Genomic DNA, 15,040 nt, shown 5'->3' on the forward strand with positions numbered 1-15,040 from the left:
CAGAATTGGGGAGTTGCCTAGGCAATTAAGTGACTTGCCCAAGGATACATAGCCAGTCACCATGTATCAGAGGTGGGATTTAAACAGAGGTCTTGATTCTTACGTTGTAATATGCAGTCTCAAACATATTTACATATACTTTCAGAAAATATATATCCTCTTTATTTAGGCTTTTCCAGTGTGAGGCTAATATGAGTCATACAGTCCCTAGAACAGTTGGAGAGCCCTCCAAGGAAGGCATTCATAATAGTGAAAGTCCTTGGGATGATACTACATAAGGATTGTTAAAGAAAGTGGAAATATTGAACAGAGTAAAGGAGCTTTGGAATTATGTAATGACTGTCTTCAAGTATCTGAAGGACTAGCATGTAAAACAGGGACTGGATTTCTTTTGCTTGGCCCAAAAAGCAGAAATATTTAAAAATTAAATAATTTCCCAACAATAAGAGTTGTCTAAAAATAGAACGAGATGAGGTACTAGGGTCCTTCTCACTAGAGGTCTATAAGCTAAAGATGGATGATTGCTTGTCTAGTAGACTGCTGAAAGGACTCTTGTTCTGATATGAGTTAGCCTTTTAAATCCTTTGCAACTGATATTTTGTGAAGTTAGTATTTAAAAACTAACATGAAAAGGCAAAGTATTCAGCCTACATACTCATTCACTAAAACTCATATTTAAAATGTTATAGATAAAACCAGAAATGATAATTTGATTATTAACACAGAAAAGAGAAGATGGAAGGGAAGTACAGCTACAGCAGACACAGAAAGAAGAAAAATGACTAGTGAGAAGACAAGAAACCTCAGATGTGTCTACATATTAAAAAAAAAAGATGATATATGAAATTTGATTTTATACACTCTGGTGGAATATACCATACACATGATAAAATCAGAGAGTTCAGATTAAATCAAAATTAGCATTTTTTCCTAAGATACCCCCTCCTCAAAACTGAAAAGCTTTTCCTGGCAAATAATATTTTTAAATCCCCCAAATTTCTTTTAAAAAAGAAAGTAGGGGCGGCTAGGTGGTGCAGTGGATAAAGCAACGGCCCTGGATTCAGGAGTACCTGAGTTCAAATCTGGCCTCAGACACTTAACACTTACTAGCTGTGTGACCCTGGGCAAGTCACTTAACCCCCATTGCCCCGAGCAAAAGAAAGAAAGAAAGAAAGAAAGAAAGAAAGAAAGAAAGAAAGAAAGAAAGAAAGAAAGAAAGAAAGAAAGAAAGAAAGAAAGAAAGAAAGAAAGAAAGAAATATTTTCCTAGGCTCTTTTTCTTTGCCTGAGAATTTAACAAAAAATATCTGTTAGTATTGGTCAGGTCATTCATTATCTTTTTTGTTTTGCTTTTCCTCATTTGTTCCATGCCTCTTTCTGATACTGTCCTTAATGAACTAACCTGATTGAAAGATTAACACCAAAAATAGCAAAGTCTCATCAGTTTTCAGCTTAACTTTAAAGAGTTTTTTATCCTGATACCAACTAAATACATTTATTATGTATCTGCCTGCGTTAAAAAAAAAAAAAAAGACAGAAGGATCCACAAAGAAAAAAAGAAACTCTTTGCTCTTGAGGAACTCCCTATAATTTTTAATAGAGTTCAAATTTTACCTAAAATTTCCCTCAAGAGAGATGAATCCCATTCAATTGAACTCAATAAGTATTTATTAAATACCTGATACCTGCAAAACCTGATATTAACAAACAAAACATCATCACTCCTATCTGTCAAGCAATCGAGTACGGTCCTGTGAATAGGGATTGTTCTAATACAATGCCTGGGACATAGTAAGCACCATATAAGTGTTAGCTATCATCATCATCACAATTATTATTATTACTTATTGACTGACTAATTCTGACATTTGAATGAGAGACTGTTGGAGGAATGCTTTTAAGGATAGTACTACTGAATCTACTGCTCAACTGAATCCATCTTTTTTTTCTATTAGGACATAAATAATAAGCACAATGAGTGTTTGTTTTCTTGAAGTTTTTGTCAACTGTGTGATGGTAAAGATATAGTCAGTTACTAATAAAGTTGGAATACTGCTTGTGAAAGACATCCCACTTCCCTTCTAATTCTCTCATCAATAATGCCCCAAAAGGTAATGGAAAAAAGTATAGTGAGTATGAATAGGTAGAATAAAAGACATTAGCAAAGAAATGTATGACTGGAAAGATGGACTACATTATGTGATTAGAATGAGGAAGGGTCAAGTGAAAGCCCATGGATTCCACTAGTATTCTTGTGACCTTGGTAAAGAGGAAAAAAAGGAATGTCTCTAACATATGGGGTGGACTCCCTAATGCAAGCAACTTCATTAGATGAGAAGGCATAAACATGATGTGATGTTTATGAATGGAGAGACTATCCCACAACAATGAGAGCAAAGATCCATTTGACCTTAAGCAAAGTACTATGATAGGTAGGCCCAGTGGGCTTAATATAAATCTTATGAAAAACTATGAGGCTTATTCCAATTTAAAACATCAATTTAATCATAACGTGGTGAATTTACTCATCAGAAATTCAAAAATGGTCAAATCTCTGGATAAGTGACAAAAAAGGCATTTCTTTTTTCTTTCTAGCTGGTAAGGAGGACTATTATGCTAATCACTGTAACAAACTAAACATGTTCAAGGAAATTATCTCACAACTGTTTAAGTACATGGAAGTTATTTAATAGCACCATCTACTGTTCCAGTTTTAATATCAAAGCTAAAAAGTACCCAGTGAAGAATTATGTTTTGGGAGCTAGAAAAATTCAGTCGGGATTCAAATCAGTATGCCATTAGGAGAGTCACAACCAGGTCTCTAAGACTACTGCTTTTATGCATTGGAATTAAGAGTTCTCTACATCAATAATAACATGTTTAAATAAAAAAAAAAAGAAAAGTACTAGTCAAAATAATTATTTTCAGCCCATGTCATTGTATGGCACTTCCTTGGTTTCTAACTTTTTAAAAAATGGCTTTCGTTATGCATACTCATATAATCTTTTATAGTGTTAAGAGTATTGTTGTCTAGTACATATGTTAATAAAACCCTAAAGTTCTTGAATGAGGCAGGCTATGTCACCTACTTCTCAATAGTTTTCATAAGAACACATTTTTATGTAAAAATTAATAAAAAGCATAATAACTAATAGACTTTTCCTTAATATGATAAATAGTATCCATCTAAAACTAAGAGCTAGCACTATCTAATAAAATACTAGAGGTTTTTCAGATAAGATCAGGATTAAATGAAGATATCTACTGTTGCCACTATTACTTGATATAATTCTAGAAATCCTGGCTATTGAAATAAAGCAGGATAAACTGAGGAAAGAAGTATAAGCAAAGAGGAAACAAACAGCTTTTTGCAGTGATAAAATGGGTTAGTAAGAGAATCCTAGAGATTCTTAGTAAAAATTAACAGAACCAATAAATAACTTTATTAAGGAGCAGGACATAAAGTATGCCTACAAACACCCTCACCCTTTCTGTATATTACCAACAAAATTCAGGAAGAGATAAAGAAATTTCATTCAGAATGTATAAAGAATCTAGGAATCTACTTACCAAACTACAGTAGGAATTACATGATTACAACTTCAAAGCACTCTTTAAAGAAATAAAGAATTACTTAAATAACAGGAGAGTTATTAATTGCTCATGGTTGGGTTTTGCAATATAATAAAATCATACTATTAGGATATCTCTGGGTCTCAATTTCCTCATCTGTAAACTAGATCTCCAAGATTCCTTTTTACTTTAAATCCAATAACTGAATATGATGAGAAAGAAAAGAGGAAGAGGAGAGAAAGATGTTGTATTTAAGGAGTTACTAATAACTTTTCTTTACTATTGAATATTCCCGTCCTTCTTTTAGTTAACTCTAAGCTAATTAATTTGATATACAGAGAATTTCACATATTCCTACACAGAAGGAAATCCAGAATACTCCTAAATATCTGCTTTACTACATTTTCCTTCTCACAAGTCTACCTATGTTCCCTAAGAACCATTAACTATTTATCTGGTCTCATAGTACTTCACCCTTCAATTTGGTAAGAGCTCCAATACTGCTTACTAATAGAGAACCTGACTAAAAGAGGTTAAATTAGTAACAGGATAAATGAAAGAACTGGGAGGTTAGTGACAAAAGCTAGATACAAAGTAGTAGGAAAGGAGTAAAAAGTTCACTGGGCTATGGACTAAGGAGCTGAACCCAACTGACATAAAGCTTCCAACTCCTGTCCAAAGGTTCTGAGACAGTGAAGTCTCTGGGATCTGGGAACAAGATCTAGATGGTTGGCAGTCAGATTCATTAAAGGTTCAGATATGCAGCTAATAAGTTGATTCAAAAAACAATGTTATTTTTTTAAAATTTTACAGTTATGAGAAATAATTCATTTGGACCTCTACTCTTCCAATTAATATTAATCAGTTTGATATGGCTCCACAGGGGAAGTGATTATAAGTTCTGTATATTAGGCCCCAGAGCTGTTGTAAGTTCACTTGCTTAATCATAGAAGTTAACTAGAGGTCCTCCACCCTTGTTTTTCCTTGTCATGGTGACTAATCCCAGTGTGGCAGAGGTGACTCAATTACATGGAAAGTCCTCCAACTTACTTTTGTATCTCTGGACCATTCTTTCTTGTCCAACATAAGCAGGTGGCCACCTTATGGCCACTTAAGTCAATGGAGATGCCCCATGCTTCGCTGAAGCTAGGAAACCCTTGCCCCCCCCCCCCATAAGTCATTTTTGGTCCTCAAGAACAAAGTCTATCAATCAATGAGATTCTGTATTTTACTGTGCCTCTCTGCATATTTGAGAATCAAACTATAAAAACGAGGTCCTGGAAGAAGAGGGCATATCAGATCATGAGGAAGATCTGGGGTCCACTTCATTAGAGGGGACCATGGACCCTTTAATAAAGTGTCAATGGCTCAGAGCTCTGCCTCAGTCTCTTATTGTAGGTTAGACAATTTTAATCCCCACAGTCATATTTATGAGAAGCTTTACAGAGGTAAAGGAGATCTGGTTCTTCTCACATCTGGAACTAAAAAATGGCAAATTAAAATTAAATGTCTTCATATCCAAGGACCCAAGGTATAAGCAGAAAGCAAAAATGTTACACTCTGTAGTTTGAACAATTTATTCCTCAAATAATCCAGAAAACATAGCTTTGTTTATGTATGATTGGTTGTGTTTTGCTAGAATTCTTTTGATATTCAAATCGAGAACCCTCAAATGAACTAGGAATTAGATTTTGCACTGCTTTAAGGAGAAGTACTCACCAAACACACTGCTTTAGGAGAAAGTACTCAGCAATGTGTGAAACCTGCAAAGAGGTATAACTTGGCTTGATGTAACAAAAATTTCCTAACAAATTGGAAGAGGGAGAAGAGGGTCCCAAACATAGCCCTGTAGGACATCCATAGTTAGTGGGCCTAATCCAGATGAAGATCTAGCAAAAGAGACTGAAAAGAGGAAGAAACAGGCAAGAATAGTCTCAATAACTCACAGAGAAATGTGTATCAAGGAAGAGAATGCAAAGCCTGTAGAGATGCCAAGAAAGATGAGGACTGGGAAAAGGTAATTAGATATGGCAAGTAAGAGATCATTGTAATTATAGAGAGCATTTTCTACTGCATGATGAGATTGGAAGTCAGACAATTAAGAGGGAAGAGAAAGGGATATGGAGGCCCCAATTATAAATGTCCTTCTGACAGAAGTTTGTCACAAAAGAAAGGATATGGAATGAGACTAGGATGGACAGATCAAGTGAGAGATTTTTGAGGATGGGAGAGATATGGGAAGGGAAGGAGATATAAGCATTTATATAGCATTTACTATGTTCCAAGTACTGCACTAAATGCCTTTTAAATATATATAGTTTGTGTGTGTGTGTATGTAAATACACATATTTTTTAAAAATCTCATTTGATCCTAAAAACAACCTTGGGTGGTAAGTGATATTATTATGATCAATTTAGAGTTGAGGAAACTGAGACAAACAGAAGTTAAGTGACCAGCCTAGGGTCACACAACTAGTAAGTACCTGAGACTGGAATCGATCTCAGGTCTTCCTTCCTCTAGGACCAATGTTTTTACCCACTGCACCACCTGGCTGCCTCCATAGGTACAGACTGAAAATTTGTGAGAGACAGAATGACAAAGGAGACAATCTTCTGGAAAAGACAAGATGGAATGGCGTGATTTGTGCATGTATAGGACATAGTGAAGGAAAACACCCGAGTCATGTAATGTCAGTCAAATAAGCATTTATTAAGTGCTCAGGATGTGTCAGATTGGGGATACATGTGAGAGAAGGAAAAAGAAAGAAGTGGAAACTCTCAGCAAATGGTTTCAATATTTTCAGCAAAATATGAAGCAAGTTTCTCAGCTGAGAGGTTTGGAAGAGGGAGAGTCACTGGAAGCTTGAGAAGGATGGAAAGATTTGGAAAAGGCATTTTGGTGAGATAGTAAATTTTTTAAAAAAATCTTTATTATTAACTTAATCATCCCACACATTTACATATACAAAAAGGGGGGGGGCATGTTTAAAACCAGAGACTTCTGTTTTATTTAGCTGGGGTTTTTTTTTTTCAGTATAAATGAATATATGCATATTTTTACTACCCTGTTAAATTATATACATGTGTTTATATGGAAATAATTTAACAAGGTAGTAAAAGCATTATCTTTGTGTCCCTTTCTGCATTTTTCTTCTTTGCATTAAAATACATATATTATATATAAATAAAACTGATCTTTTTTATCACTGTCCATTAAACTAGCCCATACCCAAAACTTCCTAAGTAGAAGTCCTTTCCCATAACAAATGTTTACTGTACAGCAATATTTATACTACAGCACATTGGTCATGTCTGAGAATGTATATTTTATTGGGCAACTCTTGTCTATTACCTCTTTCTCAAGAGGTAGGAGGTATCTTGCAGTATTGGTTTATTGAAATTTAATATCCACAGTGATCAGAGTTTCTGAAGTCTTTCAGTTATTTTTCTTCAATAATATTCCATTATAATACTATGCCTCAATTTGTTTGAACATTGTCCAAGTGATATGCACCTATTTTGTTTCCAGGTTTTTGTTACTATACAAAGTGGTGCTACATATATTTTTGCACATATGGGTCCTTACCCCTGTCCTTTACCTCCTTGGAATATGTGCCTAATATGTCGTTACAAGATTAAAAGCTACATTTAAGTGCTTTTTGGTTTTGTTTCCAACATTTTTTTTCTGAATGGCCAAACCAATTCCATAGCTCCACCAAAGTGCATTAGTGTTCCTGTTCTACAACTCGAACAATTTTTCCCCTATCAAGCATAGCTGGGCTAGATAATTACTTGTGGGGTATGTTGTAGAAAGGATCCTTGTCTATGTATGGATAACTTAATTATACAGCCTCTGAAGTTCCTTCCAACTGTGAGATTCTGTGATCATATGATCATATGCAAACACTTCAATTAGGTATGTTGGGATGGCTAATAAAAGCTTGGAAAACAACTTAAATTGGCCCTCATATGAGGTTTAAATAGTTCACCTATAAGTGAACACTCCTGTCCAAGGAATCACCTTTAGGACTCCTATAAAAATTTGCTATTTTAACACACCATTCTACCCTGCAATTTAAGGAAATTTTGTTGTATCCAATGTAACCACAGAGGCAAAACTTCCATTTACCTTATAACACTTTTACCTCACCATCCTCACCCCCAACTCCCAGTAAAAGAAATGCAACAATGCAAATCTTTTACTTGCTTGGCAATATTCCTGATAAAGATCCATTTTACATGAGCAAATAAGTTTTGCTAAGGTCACAGGCCAAGGGACCATGCCAATAAGGAAGGCAGTGACCAATAAAAAAGCTGAAATACCTCAAAGCATAGACTGAGAAGCAGTAACAAGCTTCTTACTAACCAGGATGCTACAAAGTCCAAAGTGGAGACTGGAAATTGAAGGTCAGAGATAGAACCCCAAAGCCAGTTCCTGGGAAAATGAAATATATCAAGGCAGCCCCATCCTATCTTTACTAGGCCAGCTGTTTGCAGAGTGTATACCTCTTACAGGTTATTACAAAAGAAAAGTAGAAACAATTAGCTGTCAATATATGTATTATTTCTGTTTTATGAGGAGCATAGTGTTTTGTTACTGAGCAGACCTCAAAAGAGGAAGAAAGGGACAGATCACCTCAATTTACCTTGGAAGAACCTAGTATAGTGCTTGCCTGTAGCTCAAGGGCCAATGAACTAAATTCTCATCACCCAAAACCAAAAGGGAAGAAGTAATATCACCTTTCATTTAAATAGGACTTTTATCCCCTTTTTCCTTAATAGCAGATTGGTTCCAGATTTAGTTAAACTCCCTGGGGAGTTTTTGTTTCTCCTTGTATGCTCAGGAGATAGCATGTTTTGCATACAGAAAGAAGATGATTAAAGAATGCTTTGTACATTTATAAAATCACATTTTAATGAATTGTTTTTTACCTTCTAAAAGCTAGCTAATTCTAAGTAGAACATACAAACCTGTTCCACAGTCACTTCCAGAAAAATGAGCAAAATGACAAAAAAAAAATGAAATTCAAGATTTGCAAAACTACAGACTAGGTCCAAAAACCAAAAGCACTCAATATGAAATAAAATATATAAAAAATAAAGATGCTAAAAACTCACTCACTGTCTTCTGTGGGAAGAACCTGAAGGGAGTAAATCCATTCTATGATATCATCTTTGTTCACCACATCTAATGAATCCAACATATCCAGCCCAGAGAGTGCAAAAAATGCAATTGTCAACCTAGAATATGTAGGGAAAAGGGCAAAATTCCACCATAACTATCAAACCATTGAACTCCATATGATCATAGACAAAGATGAACTCATTCTACTTTTGCAATAATTTTAATAGTACTTCAATTCTATTCAATCCAATAAAAATACTTGCTTCTCCTATAAATCATAGGATGAATAAAAACACAGAGGAGCATGAGTGGAACCTGAGGAATGGGTACCTGAGAACAAAACATGAGTTAAAAAATGCAGGAGGTGAAAAATAAGTGTCTGTATAGTCTAATAAAAGAAAATATCATAATATTTATTACCAATACTAAAAGAAAAGTTATAAAATATACAGAACAACTCAATTTCTATCCAATCAGCCAAGGATATTCTTATAGGGGAATGTTTGCTTCTTAAAGTAAAAATTAGTCAGAATAAGTCACTTTCGGTATTCATATAAACACACCAAGAAAATATTTCTGTAAGATATATTTATATAGTATAAATTACAACTGATCATATAATGATCTGGAGCAATGAACAGAAACACTTGATGACTTTTTTTTTTTTTTGGTGAGGCAATTGAGGTTAAGTGACTTGCCTAGGGTCACACAGCTAGTAACTGTTAAGTGTCTGAGGCCGGATTTGAACTCAGGTACTCCTGAATTCAGGGCCGGTGCTCTATCCACTGTGACACCTAGCTGCCCCACACTTGATGACTTTTGAAAAAGAACTTTGATTCATCAGATATAAGCATTGTCTCAGAGTAGATTAAAAATATTTCCCCAAATTCAATGATGAATCAGTATTAGAAATAATTGTTGGTATTTTTGTACAGGGATTAATGTAGCTAACAATCTCCTACTACAAATAAAATTAATATACAATATTATTTGCTATAAAACTATAGCTTCATTTCATAATTTTAAGAATTTCTATGCATTTAACTTTAACAGAAAATTTTCTACTTATACACATTTTCCTGATACCATCTGATAAAACCTTTGTTTTGCTTATTTTAAAATTAAAGGTTTGGCGAGATGATAGGTCCCTTCATCTAAAATACAGAAAGCTAGTACATATTTAGGTAAACGTATTGCAATATTTCTGTTGACAATTTTTAAAAATGCATCATACAATCATAGATTTACAACTGAAAGGGATTTCAGAGGCCATGTAGTCCAACCCCTTCATTAATTATACAGATAAGGAGCCTGAAGCTCTGGGTTAAGTGACTTGCCCTGGACCACAAAGGTAGTGTCAGAGGAAGGAAATGATGATTTTTTTTAAAAAAGGAAAGAAGAAAACAAAAGAAAAACAAACAGACAACACAGTTTAGGACAGTATAATAATCATTCACTAAAACCAATACTTTTTGCTTTATAGTCACTAATAAAAACCCTTACCATTGAAAAGAGAGAAGTAGTTGACAACAGGAAGGTATAAAAATTTATTTTTGTGGGGAGAGTATTCCCAAGTTTGGGGAATTATTTGCCCTGTCAGTCCCAGAACTGGTACTTATATCTGCCTTCAACTGAACAAATGGCCATACTTCTTCCTGGTTCTCAGTCAAGACTGTAATAGATAAACCAAAATACCTCAGAGATAATAGTTCTACAATTTAAGAGGTAAATTAAATTTACTAGCAACTTAAAGGTCCGATCCTCTGAAAGGAAGTACATTAACAAACAGCTGTTTAGGAAGTACTGATGACATTACATCTATTCGTAAGCTCCACTCTAATCCATAGTCTAAACTTTATCAAAGTATTACTTTATTCAAATGATTTCTTTCTATGCAATGATAAAATGCCAAGTCAGGATTAACAGTGAGCAAAAAAACCCCAGCAACTAGCAAGAGTGATGATTATGGCTCTAAGGTATTGGAGGCCACTGCAAAAAACAGTTCGATTTTAAAAGGTATATATACTCAATTTGGTTAGAGTGTGTTTACATCTTACTCCATAGCTACTGTATTTCAACCAGTAGTTCATATCATCTGTTATATTAGTATAAATGCTAAAATGCCTCCTTAATTTAATTGCAGTTATAGACTGAATAATTTGTTTTCCTGTCAGAATGCCCTAATACCTATTTATAATACTCAGGAATTTTTAGCCACAAGAGAAATAAGACAATGGACGATGGGGCAACTGGATGCTCTACTAGGTCTACCTTATCTTCCCATTATCAGAATACAACAATAAAAATATAATAATGATGATGATATTGTAAAATAAAAAAATACAATTTATAGATCTCTTGACCATTCGGAGAAGAGAAACCCCACTCAATATTATGATTTTAATAACTATATTTTTTCACTTAAATTGTATTATATTTTAGTTAACTAAGACATTTATGGTGTTAGCAGAAAAGGAAATCAAAATAAATTCATATTAGTATAAGAAATCTCAGATTAGTAGGAGCAGGAAAAAAACAATAAACAACCTACATTTCAATTAATTTCTTTCTTCTTAGTAACTTATTTTCCTCCCAAAGTAATTAATTACTAAGGGAGCAGAATAATATCAGTTGTCAAACTAAAAGGTATAGAGAACTAACTTGACAAAAATCACACACATTAAAGCAGGAAAAAGAGACATCATCAAAATTTAGTCTAGGATTTTCCCTAAAAAGTCTCTCAGAAAACAAAGTCATTTCATCTGTACCAATGAAAGCACATGAACATAAAGACTGCTATACTGAGTAAGATCTCTTCTTTGACCAGTGACACCTGAGTGCTTAGGCTAGGGCTTGACTGGTCTCTGGTCAACTTACAAAGGTTAACAATGTACCTTAAACACTCGTTTCCTTTTAAGATTAATCATGAACTTCTCAACTATCATGATCTATTTACTCCTCCACTACACCTCATATACACCGGGGTGATCATACTCTTGACCTTGCTTCATCAATGAATAAACATTTATTAAGCACCTACTATGTGTCAGGCACTGTGCTGAAGTCCTACATATACAAAAAGAAGCAAAAGACAATCCTTGTCCTCAAGGAGTTTATAATCTAATGAACACAAGTGTTGCAGTTCTGTAATCAAGAACACTGATTATAACCTTCTATCATTCCATCTATTATGTCTTTCTCCTAACTATTCGTCATCTTCACAGCAACCTCCAGTCCTTCTACTCCTCAGTTCTTTCCCATGCAATCACCACTGCTCTGGCTACCCTCTCTTCATTCCTCAATCTTACTCTTGTAGTGAATCTGTTCAATTATAATTTCCTCTGATCTCAAATGCTTTGTGTAGACTATTGCTCATCCCCTACTAAACTCCAATCTTGGATTACTCTCACAGTTTGTCACATCTGCTCCTACTCATGTGCTGATAGGAAGTCATGAAACAAAGCTGGCTGGGGGGCAACTAGGTGGTGCAAGGGATAAAGCACCAGCCCTGGATTCAGGAGGACCTGAGTTCAAATACAGCCTCAGACACTTGACACTTATTATATAACCCTGGGCAAGTCACCTATCCCTCACTGCCCCACAAAAACAAAAACCCCACAAAGCTGGCTGGGTGCACTAAACATTTGTATTACCTAGTTACCTGACTGTTCACTATAGCAAAGGCAATAATTTTACTTCTCCCTGATTCTCCATCTCACTCCCCAGTGACAGTATCGAACTGTCCTTTCCCTAAGCTGCACTTTTATCTGTAAACCTCACCTCATCTCACCTACAGCCACCACATGAACTACAGCACTGACTTGAGATCTCCCTGCCTTCCTCCTATACCAATCTATATTCCACACAGCCACCAAAATAATTTTCCTAAAAAATGACTGACCACATCACTACTCTACTCAATAAACTCCAGTGACCTCTTATCACCTCTAGGATTAAATACAAACTACTGTATCCAAGTCTCTTTACAATTCGATTCTCTGAGGTAAAACTGTAGATAAGTTTGGATACAGTCAGGAAGACCGAAATTTAAATTATTCCATCTCAAACACTTATTAGCTGTGTGACCCCAGGCAAGTAACTTAACCTCACTCAGCCACAATTTTCTATCTATAAAATGGAGCTACTGGTAGCACTTACTTCCCGGTTTGGGAGAATCAAACGAGATAATTTGCAGAGGCCTTTGCCTTCCCCAAATAATTCTGCATTTATTTTGTATATTACGTTTTGCATACTTATTTCTCTTTATCTATGAACAAGGAATAAACTAACAGTAGAAAGTAAGGTTCTTGGAAGCAGGCACTTTTGTATTTGTATATTTTGTGGGGAATCCTGTTCTCTTCTCTCTATATACTATTTCACTTGGTGATCTCATCAGCCACGGTGGTTTTAATCATCTTTATGCAGATGAGAGGGGCAGCTAGGTGGCGCAGTGGATAAAGCACCGGCCCTGGATTCAGGAGTACCTGAGTTCAAATCTGACCTCAGACACTTACTAGCTGTGTGACCCTGGACAAGTCACTTAACCCCCATTGCCCCGCAAAAAAAAAAAAAAAAAATTAACATCTTTATGCAGATGCTCTGAGAGCTATTCTAGTCTTAACTTCTCTCCAATCTCACATCTCCAACTTTTTTAGACATTTTGACCTGGATATCCCGTAGACATCTTAAACTCATTTTGTCCAAAACTGAACTCATTATCTTTCCCACCAATCTGCCCCCCACACTCCTCTTTCTAACTTCCCTATTACTGTCAAGGGTACAAGTCACCCAGGCTCAAAATACGTCATCATCTTCAAGTCCTCTCTCAACCACTATATGCAATCAGTTAAGTCCTGTCGTTTCTATCTTCCTACTCTCTTAGACACTGCAACCACCCTGGGGCAGGCCCTCAAACACCTCCCCCCTGCACTGCTGTGTCTAGCTGGCCTCCGGCCTCCCCCCTCCAAGCCATCCTCCACGAAGCTGGCAAGGTGATCCTCGTTAAGGACAGATCTGACCGTGCCCACTGTTCACTTACTATTCCCATCCCTCTCCTGTTCATAAACTCCAGTGACTCCTTATTGCCTCCAGGATAATATATAAAATCCCCTCTTTGACGTTTAAAACCATTTATAAGGCGGCCCCTTCCTACTTTCCCAGTCTCCACGTACTCTGCCACGCCGGGACACCGGCCTCGGGCTCGGACTCGGACTCCGGCCCCGGCCCCGGCCCCGGCCGCTCATTGGCTGGCGGCCGCCACGCGCCCGGCGCTCCCGCATCCCGCATCCCGCATCCCAGCTTCCTTCAAGTGCCGCTTCCTGCCCGAAGCCTTATCCCTCCCGGTTCCAGCCCCACCGCCTCGGCGGATTAGCTCCGGTTTCCTGCCTCTATCACGTTTGCACGCAGGTGTTTGCACGCTGTCTCCCCGTCGGAGGGGCCCTTGGGAGCAGGAACGATTTTTGCCTTTCTTTGTATCCTCGGCGCTCAGCGCAACTCGCATCAGGCGTTTAATAAACATGTACCGAGTGGACTGAATTCCTCCAAACATAACCAGTGCCTGACGCGTAGTAGGCAGTTTAAAAATGCCCGTAGGTTGATCGCCTAAGGTCACGTCGATGGGACGTAACAGAAGCGAGAAGTGAACCCAGGTCCAGAGCCTCTTTCCACCGCAGCGCGGGCTCCACAGCGCCATCCCCGAGCAATGCTAACGGCAGCCGCCAAGGCTCCCTCGGGCAGTCATTACCTGCTCGTTTCGAGGGAAGAATAGCGCTCGGGTAAGACCTGGAGACAACGCTGGAAGAATCGGACGTGCCTATCCCGTAAGAAATCTAGCCTCTCCACATCTCCGTCAACCAAGGTCAAGCACTCTCCCTCCGCCGCCATCTTGCTCCGGATCAAGTACCACACCTCTCGCCGGAAGTTTTTCCTCCTCGGTAAAAGAAGACCCGCCTCCCGGCGCCGAGACATTGACGTCACGCAAGAAAGGAATTTCATTGGTTTCCTTTGTACAGTGGAAAGTTTAAAACCCTCGAGGGCTCTAAGCACGGACGGAGTTAGAGATGTGACCATTTCAAGCATTCTTGAGAGCCGGGCGGGCGTCCTATTTTATAACCTCATTAACCTCATTTATAACCTCCCCATCCCCATCCCCACCCCCACCCCCGCCCCGAGCACTTTGCCGCAAACCGTGTTTTGTGGATCATTTAACAGATGAAGCAATTACAGGGTCCTAACGCGTTGTTGTAAAATTTTAACAACATAAGACTCTTCGAATTAAGTTAATCACAAAAACTACTTTGAAAACTCCATCTCCATTTTAGGAAGTTTTTCGTGTTTACAGACA

At 37.1% G+C, this 15,040-nt stretch overlaps 1 protein-coding gene across 1 annotated transcript in view; it reads right to left on the reverse strand.

Moving 5' to 3' along the window:
* PGGT1B (protein geranylgeranyltransferase type I subunit beta) overlaps nt 1-14,590 on the reverse strand; it is a 41,862-nt gene extending 27,272 nt beyond the window's left edge. The window contains 2 exon segments of the mRNA XM_043976881.1: nt 8,695-8,813; nt 14,441-14,590. Of these exon segments, the coding sequence (XP_043832816.1) occupies nt 8,695-8,813; nt 14,441-14,580 (259 nt within the window). The 5' untranslated portion in view covers nt 14,581-14,590.
* Nucleotides 14,591-15,040: the final 450 nt, after the last annotated feature.

This window comes from Dromiciops gliroides, chromosome 1, assembly GCF_019393635.1.
Source record: "Dromiciops gliroides isolate mDroGli1 chromosome 1, mDroGli1.pri, whole genome shotgun sequence".
In the NCBI taxonomy this organism is placed as follows: domain Eukaryota; kingdom Metazoa; phylum Chordata; class Mammalia; order Microbiotheria; family Microbiotheriidae; genus Dromiciops; species Dromiciops gliroides.